Source organism: Chlamydotis macqueenii, chromosome 8, assembly GCF_036417535.1.
Source record: "Chlamydotis macqueenii isolate bChlMac1 chromosome 8, bChlMac1.mat, whole genome shotgun sequence".
Taxonomy (NCBI): domain Eukaryota; kingdom Metazoa; phylum Chordata; class Aves; order Otidiformes; family Otididae; genus Chlamydotis; species Chlamydotis macqueenii.
In genome coordinates, this window is record NC_141563.1 from 11,689,277 (window position 1) to 11,708,517 (window position 19,241).

General features: G+C 43.1%; 1 protein-coding gene across 7 annotated transcripts in view; it reads right to left on the bottom strand.

Moving 5' to 3' along the window:
- COP1 (COP1 E3 ubiquitin ligase) overlaps window positions 1-19,241 on the bottom strand; it is a 127,221-nt gene that overhangs the window by 27,458 nt on the left and 80,522 nt on the right. For 5 of the 7 annotated variants that reach the window (XM_086753765.1, XM_086753764.1, XM_086753763.1 and 2 more), the window contains 3 exons: window positions 11,541-11,658; window positions 7,520-7,644; window positions 5,082-5,242 (listed from right to left, as the gene is read on the bottom strand). In XM_086753765.1, coding sequence (XP_086609891.1) covers window positions 5,082-5,242; window positions 7,520-7,644; window positions 11,541-11,658 — 404 coding nt within the window. Of the gene's footprint in view, window positions 1-5,081; window positions 5,243-7,519; window positions 7,645-11,540; window positions 11,659-19,241 lie in introns of those variants that run through there. The other 2 variants (XR_015259229.1, XR_015259230.1) reach the window with 2 other exon arrangements.

The window sequence follows — 19,241 nt, forward strand, 5'->3', positions numbered from 1 at the left end:
AAGTGGAAACAAAAATTATCAAGTCTTAGACTTGTTTTCCCTCCAAAATCCCATTGGAATTCATATTTCAAGTCACAAGAGATGAGTTACAGTCAATACAAGTTACTTAAGAATGACACGGAATAAGCATTTGGTTATTTGGAAATGACAAAGGAGGTTTCATTATTAATGTTCCTAAGTCATCCAAATTAATTAGCGCTTTAAAATGGCAATGAATCACTTCCTGAAATAATTTGTATTGGCTAAATTAATTCCAGTGAAGGGAGTCAATTTGCTGATCGTAAATTATCAGAGTCCCTGACTAGCTCCTGTGTACACTGTGTACCATTTATCAGGCTACTGGGAAACAAAGGATGGCTACTTTTCATCAGTGAACAAGATTACCACGCTATTAAGTGACCAGCTTATTGTGGTACAATTACAGGTTTCTATTTAAAGAATTCAAGCCAGACATCATTAAGAAACAAAGCTGAATGTTCAGAGGAGAAACAGATGGAAGCAAAGCTCGTTTTCTGAAGAGATGCACCAAAACCTATTTGAAGGGAATATTTCCATCTTCTTAGATTAATAAAGAGAACTTCAGAGATGCTAGACTAATTATGAAGATACTTCCACCATACGACAGTGCCTAAAGGCAACCTGAAGCCTGGAGTCCCAGAGCCTGCTTCTCTCACTTGCGAATAGATAGTTGTTTTAAGATTCCCCTAAATTAAAACTGCTTTTGGAAAGCAACAACAAGGTGAGGAAACATGCATGGGGTTTCTGTTCTCCCCTAGTCAGGCAGAGGAGATCCTTTCATAGCACTGCCACGCTGGCGCTCCAAGAGCCTTCCTCCCAAGTGCCAGGAGACCTCTGCATCCATCCAGCATGTACCACCACCCACTCGCTCACTGCTGCGAGATTACTTGGTTAAAGTCTGCAGCACTGTTCTCAATTTCCCTTCTTTACCCCTCTAAAAGAAAAAAAAAAAAAGAGTACATAAAGCTTTACCCAAGCTAATTTGCATGGCATTCTCCTGCTCTTATCTGTGTCTCCTCACTGGTATCAAAGCCTCGACATTTCTGCTTGAGAAATCTTTCCCTGGCTAACCTGCTTATCAGCAGTAATGAATACTCCTGCAAACAGGTACAAAATTAAATGGCTTCTTTACAGTGATTATGATAGATTGAGCCATGCTTAATCTACATAATCAAATTGCTTCTGTGTTCAGCAGTAATACCTTTTTGCTGTCCTGGGAGCAGGTTCAGCCTTGGTTTCTCTTTTGAGAGCTTCTTTCTGAGAAACACCAACCACGACGGAGAAAGGGACTACTTGAGATGCAATTATTTAACACAGCACATCTCAAACTCCGCAACATGGCAAAAGAGGTCCACATGAAAGGCATCCCCTTTAGAGCGGGGGAAAACATCATGTAGGACACAAAGGAAAAACGTACCAACCAATCTCCTCCAGCTACTATCCACGTACCTGGAAAATACTGCAGTGACCCTGCCAAGACAGATAAAACATCTCTACCCCCTCAGCTGCAATGAGCTACTACCACTACTGTAGTTTCCTCTCCTTATGCCAGGGCATCTCCATATGTGCCAGGGCATCCCCTGTTACATGCTAGTGAAATAGGAGAACGTATTTTCCAGTCTCAGGATCAGATTCACATTTCAAATCAAGCTATAGCTAAATCTTGCCCAAGTGCCTGAAACAAAGGATAGTACAGGTATATTATAAAATCCTTTACCTGGGAAATAAAAGGATTTGATCCAGGGAAGGTTTTGAAATGCATCTGTGTCTAACTCATGTTTATAAGGTCACTTAGGCCAGAAGCGTCCTGAAGTTTTCTCTACTTTTAAATACTAATTTTTAAGAGTAAAATGAGAAGAGAAAATTGGTTTTCCCCATAAACTGTAAGTGCTATTTAAAAAATATTAAACAGTCTATTTACTTCTGTCCAAAACATAGCACCAAAAGAAGCAGAACAAAGGTTTGCTTCTTGATGTACTGGCTGAGCAGTTTTTTGTTTGCTTGTTCCCCGCCCTCCCCCCCAAGAATAACAAAACTATTAGCTTACAAGCTAGTGCCTATTTCTAAATATCACCTAGGAGTTGAAAAATGAGTAAGTCTGATGCAAAATGCTAATAAGCACTTACAGAGAATGTTTTCTCTCCTTCATTATGGCTTCCACACATGTGGAAAGAAGGTGCCAGCCGGACCCCTGCATTTGGAAAGGTGACAGCTCTAGCAAAAAGGTCCCTGCATCTTCATAAGCGAAGGAAAACCAACACAGAGGAAAAAAAGAGAAAAAAAAAAGGTTCTGGCAAGGGCTGCTGGCACAGCTTGACTTAGGCTCAGGAGGAAGTAAAAGCTCGAATTACATAAAAATAGATTTAAGAAAGAATCAATGACATTTAATCTGAAAGTTTTAGTTAAGTTTTAATTAGGATCCAAGATTTTACACTGAAGTGCATGAAGTGAAGGAGTACATGTACTCATGCTTCCCAAGATAACTGACAGATCTGAAACTTACTCATCTCAGCTCGAAAGGTTAATTAAAGAGCAATCCTTGACAGCAACACCATAGGGAAACCGAGGAGCCTGCTCCCCTGGAGAGCCTTGGGGAATGGCTGGCACACAGCACCCTCATCTCGCCCCACGGAAACACTCCAGGTAGGAAACTGAAGCTACTGCCCAGTGACCGTGGCATGGAGACAAGTGAGATAGCTTTGAACCAGCCCGGCAAGGCATGGAGAACAGCACGCCCACAGCAGTATAAAGCTTACCCACCATGCTCCCTGTGGCTCCGGGGCAGGTTTCTCAGCCTGCGCTGGGCTCCGAACAGCTGTTAGGCTGGAGCTGCTTCAGTGCACGCACCCTTCAGCAGAGCGGGCACGATCACCACCAGCGGTGAAAGGTAGGCACAGTAACTCTTATAATTAGGAAACCAAGGCAGAGTGACTCACTCAGAATCAAAGTCTGCAATTAGGCCAGAAATAGGCTGTGAGTTCCCCGACTCCCACACATGCTGACAGCACTGCAAGGCAAAGGCCTTCTCTAGTTCATCCGAGTATCATTAAAAACACGTCAGCTTTTAGGGAAGCCTGTATATACAAAGCTCATCTGAAAAATTTTATGCTAAATTTAAGAAACATTATCAGAACGGAGAATAAAAGTTTCGTCATTTGAGTAAGACTTCATCAACACAAGTGACCTTTGGCTGTGCAGTAATTTAATTTCCTAAGAACACGAGCAAAGTCTCAATTAGGTCGGAGAGGACCGCTGCGCTGGTACAAGAGGGAAGAGAAACGTGCAGCTGCATCAGTGAACAGTACTTCTCGTCTCGGGGGGACTGGAGATATGGTGCAAGGAAGGACTAAGGCCTCTTGGCAAAAGCAAGTGAGGCTGCTTGCTCAGTATGTAAAGCAGGACGGCATGCACCACAGGCAGAGGTAAAACACACAAGCAGAACACTCAAGCCAGTGGCTCTCTGATAACAGGCACCTTTTTGCTGCTTTTTTCACAAATGAAAGCCAGATACTGTGGCTGCCATGGGAGAAACAGGCTAGAAGAAGCCCAGGGAAAAGCAGAAGGATGGGAAAGAAAAATGATCAGAATAACAACAGATTCTGAATGCTGCTTAATGGAGTGAAACCTGAATGTTATTTGGTGCAATTTTGATGGGCCTGGTTTAACTATTATATTTTTGCACAATATTTTTCATACTGGTTATGAAGAATTGCTTGACAACCCTTGGTGACTGCTCAGAAGTTTCTCAGTCACTTAAGCAGAAGGTCTGTCAGAGGAAAGTGCATTAATGAGAGAAAAGACTGCTAAGGAGCAGAGGGGTGAGACATCACTGTTAGTCCCTTGCCTGTAGAAAAGCTGCCCAGGAGGTCAGTGGGCAGGACAACCCAACACAGGAACACTGCAGTGAAGAAAGCTCAGGGAAGGGCATTTCTGGACACACAGGTTCTCACAGAACATTTTTATCCAGCAGAAAGACCGATTACGCAACTTCTAACGGCCACTCTTCATCTGAGGTACAACACCTGTGTATACCAAATCCTCCTAAATCCTCAGTCAGCAAGAAGTTGGTGACCCTACGTCAAGTATTGTGCTCACCATTCAAACCGCAACTGCCCTCTTTTTACTTTGACATCGAAAGTGCAATTTCCAATACCCGGGTTGATTTTTATTTTGATTTAGAAGCATCTGTCTGAAATAAGTTTATGCCAGTGACAACTAAATCACGGTTGTGGGGGCAGTTTCTTAATATGGAAACAGATTGGTAGATGATACCCTTCCAAAACCCCACCTTTGTGAATGCAACATCTCAGGACACCAATTAGCACACCTTCCACTTGGAAGATTGTATCTAGGATGGGCTCCTCTCCTCCCCCTCCCAACAAGCCCATTAAGTATCTGATCTGCAAGCCCTTGTACATACAAGAGAATTACTTGCTCAAGTTTTTTTTTTTTTGTATGCAAGGTTTTCAAGAGCACTCTGAATTTAAAAGCAGCATTCTGTTCTCTAGAGCAGCCTTGTGCCAAAAGGCCACACTCATAAAAGCTGCGTCAGGTCTGCCTGCAGCATTAGTACACACGCTATGTACGTGAATGAAGTGTCACTGGAACAGTCACTGAGGTGACTGCAGCCTGGGCTCGCCTCCTTTACGTATCTGCTCATCTAATCACGGGGGTTGTATTTCAATGAGCAAGACCCTACAGACACAGGAACATTGAGATAAGGCTCCACAGCGAGTATCTGCAGGTGCCTTCATTAAAGCAACAAAAGAAACCTCTAATGCACCCACGGAAAAACATTAAGTGCCAGAAATACAATGCTGCTTTTGGGATTTCAGATGCCAAGTAGAGCAATTCAAACACCCAGGTGGAAGAGTTAAGAGCACAGCAGTCCCTTCTCCCCCAGCATTTCAGTTACCCTGCAGATCTTCATGTTCTCCCGCCTATCTGCAATACCCACAAACAGGAAAATACCAAGTGCAGTCAAATCCTCAGCAATGCTGTTTAGTGAGAAAGCAGGAGGCATTCCTTTTGCACCCGGCTGGGTGACTGAGCAGAAAGCTTACCCCATCTGGTAGTGCCCTCCAGCATACAGCACTCACGAACTCATTTGTGTCATCTTCTTTCCGGTCCTTGTCCAGGACACTTTTGACTGTATCAAACTTGAACGTCAGCAGTGTCTTTGAGAGGCCCTTATAGTATAGGTAAAGGGAATTATTTTCGCTTCCTAGAAATAAAAAAATAAATGTACAAGATTAGGTTCTGGTAGCAGGCACAGAAATAAGGCTTCTTAGCTCTTTCATTGTTTAAGACAAGACCAGACATTGCCTCCTTGTAGTTATTGCCACACTTGTGGTGCCTTAACTGGGACTGCTCCACAGCAAACTTTCATGATGCTTAATAACAGAACAAGGTTTTATTACAAGACAACTGCAGCATGCAGTGTACTTGCAAAATATACAGGATCCCAGCCATCCCCCATTACTTCCTCAGGGCAGAGCATTTGGAGCAGAGCAGAGCATCTATGCTACCACATAGCATAGCGGTATGCTACCACATACCGCTACGCCCAGCCTGCTCAGTGTTACAGCTCTGAGGCAGGTAGCGCTGTCAGTTTTGCTTGCCGTAATCAAGTATGACAGTTTGGTCTGTGGAGGTTTAAGCAAGAGAGACTAGACAGTGTGCAGGCTTTATTTAGAAATCCATCCCAATTTTTGCCTTGCAAGCAGTACAGAGATCAGAGACTACACAAACTAAGGTCCTTTCTTAGTGCTCACACAGCTGTCCTGCTCATCCCATAGCTATCAGCCTGTCACTGCTTTCCCACCAAGACCTGTGGATTTACAGAGATTCAACAGTCCAACTTAAGCAGTGAAAGCACAGAAACAGCCAAAGGGGTGACTGCTTCAGGATGTTTCAGACTAAGGGTGTTGTTCACAATGAGGGGGTGTTCTGGTTTTGTTAGTGGGGGGGGGGGGCCTAAGGTGGTAGCTTCTGTAGGAAACTGCTGGAAGTCGCTCCCCTTTGTTCAGGGGACTCGGCCGGGCCTAGGGCGGACCCGCTGCTGGCCAAGGCCAAGCCAATTGGTAGCAGAATGTCCCGTGGTAACGCCTCTGCGATAACGTATTTAAGTAGGGGAAAACAGGAAAAAGAGGAGGAGAAGATGTGAAGCAGCTGAGCGGGGGGCAGAGAGGGGGAGGCACGAGCCTCATGGGCCTTGCAGGCCTCACCCTCTGGCCTCCCGCCGGGCAGCCGACTGGGCCCAACTCGGCCCGGCCTGGCTGCAAGAAGTGGAGAGGAGATGAGAAGTGAATAAGATGTAAAAAGGATCCTGAGAGACGTCTGCCAGCCTGTTGTGAGGAACGGCTGCAGACGCCAAGGTCAGTGAAGAAGGAGGGGGAGGAGTAATACGGCTTCTGGCCAAGATTCCTCTGCAACTCGTGGTGAAGACCATGGTGGAGCGGGTTGTCCCCCTGCAGCCCATGGAGGTCCACGGAGGGGCAGAGATCCACTTGGAGCCTGTGAAGGACCCCGTACCAGGGGAGGTGGATGCCTGAAGGCGGCTGTGGCCCATGGAGGGCCCGCTGGGACAGCTGTTCTAGAGGGACTGCACCCCATGGAAGAGATGACCCACGCCGGAGCAGTTTCACGAAGGACTGTGGCCCGTGGGAGGGACCCCACGCTGGAGCAGAGGAGGAATGCGAGGAGTTCTTCCCCCGACGATGATACAGCGGCGTAAAACAACGCGTGATGAACTGACCGCGACCCCCATTCCCTTTTCCCCCCCCGTGCCGCTCGGGAGGGGAAGGTAGTAGAGATAATGTTAAGCCCGGGAAGAGGGAGGGGTGGGGGGAGGTTATCTTGTTCCCTGTCTCATTCTCCTGCTAATTTTAGAAATAAATGAATAGTTTTCCCCAAGTCGAGTCTGTTTTGCCCGTGACGGTAACTTTAAGGATTTCTCCCCGTCCTTATCTCAAACCTTGAGCTGTTTTTTTTTTCTTATATCATCTCCTCCTATTCTCTCGGAGGGTGGGGGGAGCGAGAGACAGACTGCGTAGTCTGGTCCTGATCAGGGCTGAACTACGACAGGGGGTTATTGCTTCGCCATACAGAACGCCGCACTAAGTGACAAGTACAGGGCCACTCCAGGCTACAGCCCTTCCTTAGAAAGATGCAGGAGGATGTGTCAGTTGATAAACTTCAAAGACATAGATCATATCAACAGTGACTACATTAGCTGATGACTTTTGGTGACAGCAAGTCTGAATTGTCATATTTGAAGAATTCATCTGGAATGGGAGGAAACCAAGTCCGGACCCCGCTTATGTCAAGGAGGTCATTATGCCATTCCCTGGAAATGGAAAGGAGGGTGGAAGTTCAGAATAATCTGCTATTAAAAACCCCACGCAGCTATGTAGCACAACTGCTAGTGTGCTTTGCAACCAGAGAAGCACCAGCTCCAAGGAGTCCCATAAGCATTTGTCAGGATGGCTGCTCTACTCACCACAGGCAATGTAATCTCCGTTGGACGCAAGCCCTACGAAGTTCTTCTCATTGATGTGACCCTTGAAGGAGCGCAAGCAGTGAGGCTTCCCTACGTTCCACAGCTTCAGCTGACTGTCTGTTGACCTGAAAATAATACCTAAAGTTACCCTGCTGCCATATGGCAGACACTCCTCGCTTGCAACGCGGCTCCTTAACACCCTACTTGTGATGTAAAAGTAAGAAGTCTTACTGCACTCCAGGAGATTTATCCCATTTTCAATCACATGCAACTCAGGTTCAGCTCGGAAAGGTATGTTGTTATTTTAGAAGCCTGTCAAAACACATTACATGTTTAAACAAAAAACTTCCCCAAAGTATTACTCTTTCTTTCTCCAATCAGTTGCAGAGTCCTCCACTGAACTGTATAGCCTTTAGGCCATCACTGCCTCCTCCACGTCCTCGAAGATCCAGGACACACTGAATATACATTTTTCAGCATAGACAAAATCTGTTCCCTTCTCCCTGCTGGCTACATCTCTCACTCATGCCTTTACAGGACTTGGGTAGGAAGGAGCCTCATCCCCTTCCAGCTGCCCTGAAAGCATGTTCTCCTCTTCCTGCCCAACACCAAGCAGCAGCATATAAAAACCTACAGGGGCTCAGTTACTATTAGCATTAAATTGATGTGGCTTGCTCATAAGTTAACTGAGAGACCACACGGATACAAATCTCAAACTTATTTTCCACCTTGGCAGCAAAACTAAATATTACTATTAGAAGTATACAAACTCTGTTGGGATCAGATAAAAATTGATTTTTTCCATTGTTCCCCCACATGCAAACATACCTGCCTTCAAAATGTTTTTCTTTTTCCTGTTTAATGTGCGCAAACATTTCCTTTTTGACAGAAGAAAGGAGGTGGAGGTATTCTCCACCTGGCAGAGCTCAACTGGAATAAGAAGATCCCAGGCCTCCAGGAGACAGAATTATATTTGCTCAAACCTGAGGGGACACAAGCCCCTCTCACTTCCCAGGTGTTATTCTCTAGTAATCACCAAACTCTGATATTCTGGCGCTCACTAACTTACAGCGATATGCTCCACAGTAGGTGAACAAACACTGATGTGGTAAGACCAGAGCCCCATGAAGCCACCCTTGAGGAAAGCAGTAGTGCTATTCTGACCTTAAATTTGGAAGAGATTTGGAGCAGGACCTGTCAGCCTCCTGGGTAGGAGGGAGGCAACGCTCCCCTCATGCAGGTTGTGTCACCCAACCTTGCTGTTTTATGAATATTTAGAGTTGAAGGGAAAAAAAATCCCCACCCAATATCCATCAAAAGCTAGCAACAACGTAAGACATTAGCCTTGCACCAATGTCACATTTACCGAAAAATACAGCACAAAGGAGAGATGCACCCCGTGCTGTAAAAACCTTATCTCAGCCCTCAGTGGCAGCTGGAACGACAAAGGAGCGATAAGGGAGCTGCAGTAAGATTTGTCAGTCATTTGTAATAATAGTATGAGGTCAGATGAGAACGAAGGTATGAACTTTATCTGTAATACTGTGTCTTAAACAGGAATGCTTTCCTCATCCCAGGTTTGATGAAAGGGACAACCTAAAACAGTGCTCAGTTTCTCTGCCTGATGCTTCTTCCAAACCCATCTCTGTACTGCGCTGCTGCTCACTCTTCCCTTCCCTTCTCTTGTCCTTACCATCACAGCAGCAGCGTAGCTCATAGAAAGGGTAAAAAGGTAAATGCTTTCTTGGCCCACAAGTACAGGGAGTGGCCTTCTGTGCTATCAGGGCAGTCATATTTTTAAAATGCTGTTTTTAAACGCTTCAGAGCTGCCCGGAAACTAAATTTTTCTGAAGGCCAGGTAAAATAGCAAAAGACTAATTAGTGGTCTACAAACTGTCAGATTCCAGTGACAGCTTCTGCTATTAGCTAACCCATCAAGAAGACCTCACATATACAGGCTCTTAACCTCCATGTTTCAGTAGCATAAGGCACTTAACCTCTGTATTTTAGTAGCATACATTCCAAGTCTCTTCCTTAAAATAAAAACACTTCAAGTCTATTACTAATGGAACTCTTTTACTGTTAACAAATTCCCATCAAGATCTAGTCATGTTTGCATTGCTTAGGATAAGTGTGCCATAAAAGAAGAAAGTTATTCATCACTGGACTGCAAGTAGAGGAAAAGGCCATTGATTCTGCTAGTATTTCACTGCTCTTCTGGTTTCATACCTTCTCCGAAAAAATATCATGGATGCGTTGCCCTGTTAAATCCATCTGTCTGTAAATCAGCACTGCAATCAATGTGTTGCGCTAAATAACAGGCAGTTCTGAACACCGTTGAGGTCAAAACCTAACTCTACAAGGCAAAGCAAATCAATGCAATCTATAAAACAGCTTTAGCTAGAAGTCTAGAGAATCTGAATATGCATACAATTTTTTCTTAAAAGAAATCAGTGCTTGATTTTTGGGAATCACTACTACTGTCTTCTCTCCTCAATTTGCAAAAAGACAGACATGAAAAAGAATCTGCTCTCTTTGAAATTCCTTTCTGTTCACAGAGAATAAGATAGGTGAACCCTCCAGTTAGTCCTCTCACCCTGCTGTTGCCTGTCCAAGTCTGACAGTTCTATCAATATTCCTCCCAGGACTGTAGGATAAGCTTTCTCAGATGGTTGGCTCAAGCAGGACAGGGTCATTCTGTCCTTAAAACATCCCATGGATGATGCTCCACTTGATCGTGGCTGTAAAACATTCCCAGCCTCCTCCTACTTCTATTAAACCATTTCTTCTTACCCTGATTTGGTTCATAGCATTAGATTTAATTTGCTCCGTATTCTAGGTATGAATTTGCACCCTTATAGAGACTTACAACGTTAATAGAAATAAGAAGAGGGAAGCTGATTAGATATCAACAGTACTGGAAGTCTCCAGGGAATCTTCTATCATGCAGCTCAGCTCAGAGTAACTCTTTAGCAGCCTGAATACATCTTAAAATGATCTGGTTTGACTCCAGGTTTCTAGAAGAAACTGCGGGAAACCATGGGACAGAATCAAGCTAAATAATCATCACTTCCGTACAAGGCAGCAGGCATACTTTCTCAGAGTAGATCTACCCCCTAGAATCCATCCCTGCTCCCCCTGAGTGTTGTACATGAGTGGGTTGAGACCAAAGCTTCCCCTGCAGCCCCCTAAGACTGCTTACATTTTCACCACCATGTAAGAGGGGCTCACCTCTGGTTTACTGAAAAGGCATACAAACCTTTCACTATGTGATCTGACAGATGCTCATTCCCACACAACTGAAAACCTACCTAGAACTGAGGCAGCCACATCTGGCTTTGGGACAGACTTCTGGCCACTTAACTGAACAGAAACTGTAGAATATTATTCTTCAGCATCTTCATAGTAGAACTTACGGCCTGCCTTGCCTGAAAAGCTGTGTGCCATTAAGACCACACAAAACACAACTTCTCCTTGTCTTCTTTCTAAACTGAGTATAATCCTAAAAAGGGCTTTCACAGAGCAGATTACTAAGTTATCACTGAACTGCCCAGTCAGTCCTATCTGAGTTGCTTTCAGGCTGTGGCTAAACCTCCTCTTCAGACATAGCAGCACCATTTCATCACCCCTGTCACTCACCAGCTGTATTTTACTGCATGTTACTATCCTGAGGGCTCTGCCAGTAACCTTCTCTACAGCAGAGCTCTGGTCGGGAGCATCCTCAGTACACACAGCACTTTGTAAAAGGAGAGCTCCCAAAGTTGGGGCTTGTAGTCAGGAGCTGCATCTAGTTGTCTTTGTATTCCTCTTAAGCATTTTAGCTCCACAAGACAGAGGACAGTCAAGTGACATCAGGAATGAATTTCTATTTTTATCTTAGAAGAAAAAGCAATGATCTGCTTCCCAAAAGCACAGCTAGCGCACGCACTCGCCCACGCAGGTGAACTTGCACAATGGCCCTGAAGAGTGCCAGAAAGCAAGGGCTACAAAGTTTTTAGCCTACATAAAAGGCAATACTTACGCAGAGACAATTTCTTCCCCGCTTACAAATTTTGCGTAGGAGACTGCCTTGCGATGCCCTTTGAACACCATGATTGGTTGCTTAGTGTTGCGAAGATCGTAGTAGTGAACACAGTGATCTGGAGGTGAGAAAGAAAAGGGGCAAAATTTAATCATGGGACTTCTTAATAGTCAGCTCACAATAGCAGGCTCCTGCCTACAGCTTCCACATCTCACTTAAAGTCTCCATTCAGGATAAGCAGTCTGCACTATAGCAAAGGACTGTTTAAACAGGCTTCTTAAAACGGCCCCAAAATTCAGTCTGGAAGGGTCCAAGCAGCCTTTCAAAGAGAGGGAAAAAGGTGCATCCACATGTGTATGGACATACATCTGTCCTCCCACAAACCTCATTTAGCCCATGTGCAAGCCAGAAGCTAAAAGGAGTCTCACCTCTCCTGTCTGCCCTCTTGGCTCCCTGTCTGGCCACTCCAACTGCCATTTCTAATTCCCCCCACCTCCTTCTTCTTCCTCAAGCTGTCTCCTCTCAGAAAACCGTTGGAGAACTTGAGGCTAAAAACTCAGTCTGTCGCTACTTAAATTGGATCGTGAAAAATGGAGATTACATTTCTCAAGCTTAGTCTAAATGAGTAACCTCCGTACTTTTTGGTTTTTTTTTTTGGTTTTTTTTTTTTTTTGCTTCTCTCCTTTGACTTTATTATCAAGAGAGAATTAGCATTTCTACTAAGGAGAGAACAGACTAAAATCCACTTCTTAAGATGCAATTCATACGTGTCACAACCACATAAAAGGGATCACAACAGAATTAGCAATAAATGTTATTTTCTACACAACTAAATGTCAATTCCCAAGAAAATAGAAAAATAAGAACAGAAAACCCCATGAGACCCAAGCCCCAAACACCTCCAGTGCTTTTTTCCCACTCAACAAGGTTAATAAGCTTCTCCTTTCCTGACTTTCAGCCTTTAATGTTGAACTTCATTTAATTATCCCCTGCTACTCTGGAAGCGCAGGGAGGAAAGGCCACACTATGCAAGGAAACCAAGCTGGCCTCCTTTCTCACCAAGGAACTTGCGATACCCAGATGGCAGCTGAAAACTGCTCTGACCCTCCTCAAACTGAAATAACACCCCACCAATGGAAGTTTATCACAGAGATTTAAATGAATTTAAATGCCAATAGCTAGTTAGTTTTGTATTTGCACAGTGTTTCAAAGCACAGCTCTCAGTCGTACAAACAACACCCAGCTGTCTCAAAATCCCATGTGGTTTAAGAGATAACTGGATTTACATTGATCAGCCTACAGCAACTGCTGCCAGACCCACAAGGATAGCTTCTCCCCTATATTCACAGGCTAACTGGCAGCTGTGGCAGGACAGGATGAACTGTGTCAGAAACACCTTCAGTAAAACAAGGCAAGCAGGCAAGTCAAGTTGCCTTCCTCTCTAACTGCTCCCAGCATCTTGCTCTCTGCATAAGAGCGGATCAGAGACTTCTCCGGTAAGAGGTTTCCAGTGCTCTTCCTCTTCACTGTGTAAACACAGATGCTCCAAGCAGCCGCACCAAGTTTTCTCCATCACATACACCAGGCAGTGAACAGTCAAATCATCCCTTTGTGTTGAAATCCAACTGCTATTATGCTGCTACTGCTAGCACTGAAATGCTGGGAAGTGCTGTACCCCCAAGCACTCTTTCTCCTGTTTCTTCCACCTCAGTTATTAACCCTCCAAACAGCTGACACTACCAACCAAAATTCCAGTGTGTTCCTACTGTTTGGGTATTTTAATTAGCATTAAACAAGATGATGTTGCGAAAGGCTTATTCAATAAAGGGTTAATTTTCAAGGAGACTTTGAATTAAGCATTAACACTCCTTTAATAAGATTTGAACATCTTAGTCCCTTCCAGTTCTCTGAAAGCTTGAGCCACAAAACTCCACATTTTCTCATCTGGCCAGTGTACCTGCTGCAGGAGGTATGAAACAGTTAACTGGCAAGTGTTATTTTAACGAACAGAGTGATTTTAGCAGGGCTTTCTATTAAGAGCCAGTTAGCAGATAAGTCTTTCAAACCTATTTTTGCTCACAGTTTCAACCTCTTCTCCAGCTGGCCCATCATGAGGTGCTTTTGAGTACCAGATTTTATCCTTCAGATGTGGCAGGAGAAGGAGTACCTGCGGATGGCTGGATGTAAACAGCTGGAACAATGCAGAGAGGAAAGAACTAGCGCAGGAAAGACAAGTCCATTTGCAGAATAGAGGAACAAAGTTGAATTCACCTTCTAAATATCGCAATAAACAGCTCGAAGCCTGCCGGCATCTGGTCCCAGCACTGCATGTGCCTCCCAGCGTCGGCAGGGCAATCAATCACTGTCTACTCTGATCACAATGAGTCCGAGGGAATGGACAAGGCCAGTGGGTTTTAACATTAGCCACTTAATTATTAATTGATTATTTCAGCAGCTGAAATGTTGATGCCCAATTGAGGGTTTTTCTTTTAAATTCAATTGAAGCAGCTATTTTTAAGTAGATATATGAAGACAAATGCTCACTGCATCATTAAAAGCAGAACAGGTGGTCATGTTTTACAATTCAGGAGATACTCTCTTGTAGGCCATATGGACTTTCCAAAAACATGATAAAAATGCCATCTGCTGAGGAAGCAGAGAGCCCAAAAGTGAAGCTAAATGAGAAAAATACAACTCCCAGGTACCCTGGCAGCAGCCTTGCCCAGTGGAGTTTTGATGAGCTGAAATTGTCCACTACCAGTAGCGTCCGCACGCCAGCAGGTCCGAGGCGAGGTGGCAGTCCTCTGGAAAGCTTAAAAAAATAATTGGTCTGAAAAGGGTAAGGAAAACAGAGTGGGCATTGAGGGGAATCAAACACTTTCTGAACTCTGCAAGAGCCCATAAGCTCATCCAGCTGGCTCCTGCCCTCAGCATCCCTAGCTGGCCACGGAGCATACTCCATTGCTAATCACTGACGCTCAGGGATATTCGCTTCTTGTTTTGCTTCTCAAACATGAGCATTAAAATTACCGCTCAGCAATTTTTTTTTTTTTTTGCAGCTCTGTAGTTTCCATCTCAACCAGAAAACTCACTTAGAACAATTTCAACTTGGAAATGACATTTCCACAGTTAAAAGCCCTGTGCCTAACCCCTGGGCAGCACCGGCTCAATGCTTTACTACTTCTGCATTCAGGCTTAATTGAAATATATATGAGATAATGGGAAAGAACATGTAGATATACCATAACAAATTAAACACTCTGAAGCAATTCTTGTCTAGTTCAATGTCACTGCAGAAGCTGAGCATGACAGAATTCTGCTGCTGCGCCTCCTGAATTCAAATGTTTGCTAGCAGGTTGTATTTTATTTTATATATTTTTTGAGTGATCTCACAAGGCATAAAGGGCAGCTAAGCTCTGCAACAGCTGCTGAGAGGTCTCTGACCACAAGTCAGTTTTTGAATAGTGCTTTTCCAGAATTGCTTGCTTCCCTTAAGATGCCACCGCTTTCACCTTTAAGCTGTCTAGTGACAACTAATCAGGAATCGGGACTTTTCCAAATTTCCAAAAGATTTCACCACCTCTTCAGTAAACAGAACCTGTATCAGCAAAGGATGGCATCCCTTGTTGCTCGGCAGCTCAAATTCACAAAACTCCAGCTGGCAGGAGCAGGGCAAAAGGGAAGGATGGTTTTGTGATTTACAAGGTGAAGCGATCAGTGCCTTCTCAATCTCAGTCCTCCAGCTCAGCTTAATTACAGGGATAGGGACATAGCAAATCAGCTGATGATGTGGTTACAAAACCTTAAGAAATCACATTAAAAACTTCTGAAAAAAGAGCTAGGAATTGCAAGTGGAGCCAGCAGCATCTTAGGTAATTTAAGAGCTGTTTGGAAACATGGAATTGCTCTTGGATTTTCAGTTACTTAAACAACAAAAAAAAAAGGCAAAGCTTGTTTCTGTCAAGTGTTTTTTCTTACACTTAGATTTGTTAATAAAATTCAGAAAACAGCTGTTACTAGCAGACTTCAGGCTGACATCACCTGTTGCAAAGCTCTTAAAGTGTAGAAAGAGTAGGCAAGGGTTAGGAGAGAGCATCATTCGGCAGCAGTTTGCTTCACTGAGTACATTCAGGGTAGTAACACACACAAGTCAAAAAAGCAAAGTGATTTAACTCTCTAGGTACCCAGCAATCCCAAGTAACATTCATCTTCCAGGGTGTGTTCTTCACACTCACCTTCACCACAAACATTAACCAGCCTACAGCACGAGCTAACTCACAGATCACACCCCTCCCCTGGCTTTTTTTTTTTTAACCAGGAACCATTTACTCAAAAGAATATCAAGGCAAGCATAGCAAACCAAAAATTTACCTGCAATGCAACAGTTTTATATTCAATGGCTGTAACAACTAGAAAGTCCCAAGAGCTGCACACAAAGGCTCTCCTCTGGAAAACTGAATTGCTAGAGAATCAATGACCATTTTTCTTATTTCAATCATTTAGAAATGTATGTTTCTCAGCTGTTCAATATTTAAATTCTTGATCCATTAAAAAAATAAGTAATTTACATTACTCTGATTTTTCAGAGTTGTAGATTTGACAGTGTAAGTGGTACTCACTGCTATATATCAGATTAATGTTGAAGCCAAGAAAATGCCCATATTCAAAAACAAAGTTGTAGGGTGGGGAGCCAGATGTTAATTTAGTGGTTTGTTAGAAATCTGTTATCAAAGCACATTCTGGGTGTGGTTTTTTTTTTGTTGTTGTTTGTTTGTTTTTTTTTTTTCCACTAAAAGATCTTCAATACCAAACTTAGGTGTCAAATTAATTTAATATATTAATGCTCTGGCTACAGCCTGCAGCCCTGCATGCCTCACGCTACAGCTGTTTTACTGAAACAGAAGCCCAGGCTAAAGCAAAACCTTTAAATAGGTTTCTCTTGTGCTTTGACTGTGAAGATCTGATTTGTGGCATCTATTTACTCATATCCCCAGCTGGTGATTCCCTCAGCTTCATCTATTTGTTTTCCTCCATATGAATGTCAAGCCTTTTTTCACCAGTGAAACTCTGTACATCAGTGGTAAGAATAAGAGACATTTATAGTCTGAGGGGTCTATTCAAATGACTTGTTCAACAAGATTTAAACTGAGTCAGAGAAAATTTGGTGCAAGATACCTCTGTTTGCCTCCAATTAGGTTATCCTGAAGAAACCAACAGAGTAACAAAATAAAAAGGCACAAAAAAAAAAGCCCACACAGTGTCTTTCATCAGAATGAAAGATGATAAGTATGATTTTGTGGTGTTTGATTCCATTTTTACTTTCATTGGTTAAAAAGTTATTTCAGAGATCTTGAAGGAAGCTCACATTGCTCAATATTTATTGAAAGGGTTAGCTGAAATCCAGTTATTTATATTTAACGTCTACCTGTAGAAACTGTTCTTTCATTTGTTTCTCCTCTGTATACCAACTGTGAGCAAAAGTTCTCCACATACAGAGTGGACAGAATGAAGCCTTAAAAGCTACCTAGAACTATAACTAGGCAACTTGTTTAGGAGGAAAACATAATCATATCCTTACACTTTCAAGTGTCTAGAGCCCAGCAGTTCAAATCAAAAGCTTGTGTTTCGAGTGTCTCCGGGTAAAAGGAAAGAGTACACGTCAGTCCCCTAAGTGATATTCCATGAAGACACCTTAATAAATTTTTGTCGCACACAGGTAAAGAAGCAATAGAAGAGAACTTTAACATCAAGATGGGTTAAACATCTCTCAGCCAGGCTCGGTGTGACTTCTTGCTATAAAAAGGAAGCTTGCATCCTCAGAGGTAAAGGCTTTGGCTAGGCTAAAAATGGAAACAGAATCAAGAGGCTCACACATAACCTCAGTTTTCACTGTTAAAAAATTTTCTTCTTCTGTTAGCGAGGAGAAAAAGGAAGAAGATATAAAGGGACAACATCCTGATTTAAAAATAAACTCAAATCAACAGTAGTACACTGTACTACAGTGTACTGTATATTGCAGTACAGTGAGGATTATGTGGCACATTAGATGCCTCGGTCCTTACAGAAACATGAACAAGGGCCAGGTGCTGCTCTTTCTCAAAGACCTGGGAAAACAGACAGCTGCTATAAGAACCCAAACCTTGAAGATTAAATGCTTTAAAACAGATTTCCTTTAATTCGAGAGGAGACCTACAAAAGCCTCAGCACTCTTTACCTCGAAGCAATCTAACAAGCTGCATACTTACTTAGAGACTAACTAAAAAGTTATTAATAAGGAAGTGGAACCTCTCCAGTGGATCTTCTCCGTACCTCTGCGCCAGGAAACAAAGGCTGGTCAAAAGACAATTCAGGATTTAATTATGAGGAAGCCCAAACTGAAACTTAATCCTACACAGAGTGCAGTTTCTGCTTGAAACCCATTTTTACTCAAGGGCTCTGAAAGTCATAGAATAACATAGGTTGGAAGGGACCTCTGGAATCCAGCCAGTTTGACTTCTTGCTCATAGAAGTGACAACTCCAAAGCTGGATTCAACTTCCAAGTTAAGTAACTGTGTTCAGAGTCCTACTCAGTCAAGCTCTGAGCATTCCTAAAGACAGATTCTGTAAACTCTGCCCTCTCATCTTAGCTGCTTTGAGAAGTAGTTTTATGTTAAAGGATTAGGATGAAAATTTTTTTAACCCAACTTTGCTTAAGCTATTTGCTATTAATATAAGAAAGGAAAGGCATTAGCCCACCTCTCAGCATTAATGTTTAGGCTGTGTTTTGCTGCAGAACTTTCCAGCTTCTCAGACCTTTCAGGTTTTCTCTACCTACTCCCATATGATGGGGATGGCATGAGGCACTGCCATAAAACTTAGCTCTCCTTTAATTCTTTTTTTTTTTTTTTTCTTACTAGTAAAAAAGGAAATGGAGAACTGCTGAACTTTTAACTGTTGCCAAGCCCATACTACCAAACAACAGCATTTAGAGATGTGACTGATGTGGCTTTTTCCAAAAAGTTCAGAGTGGAGATTTAATCTCCCCTATGGCAGAGATGCACACTGGATTTTGAACATTCATATGTGGGTCTTGCTGTGGAGAGAAGACTGGGGACATACGACAGTTGAACGCTCCATCTTTGGGAATAATTCAGCTCAACAAGACACAGGAACCTCCATATAGGGACCACAAAAAAGACGATTTTTTTATCTTGGGTCTCTTCCAGGGCAGAAGAGAGTGTATGCAATAAAAAAAAAAGTCTTTATTACCTTTATTATAGCAATAGAAATGCAGAGTGGCATTTGGGCATTCAAAGAACGGTGAGGAAGCCTTCCAGCCAATGAAACACTATAGAGATTTATTTCACTTGCCAGAGTAATACTGGGATGGGATATGATCTGTGCAGGTTTTGGCCTATCACAGGCCTTTTCAGGGAGAGAAGACAGTATGATAGTTTCCACTGCATGAAGGAAATAGATGCTCTGGGAAAAGACGACAATGCGTTAGGGACAGGAAATAAAGTGGACTTGAATTCAAGCAAAGTTCTGCACCAAAAATTAACACAAGAATCTTCTGAAGAAGAAATTAGATAATATCGACAGCAGAGAGTCGACATCAATGTCCTCTTTACAAACCATTTCCCTTACTGTAAGGAAGGAGATTAAAAATGGATTTGATACAGCCTGAAGCAAAGAACCTTTGACAGACGAAACTATCTGGA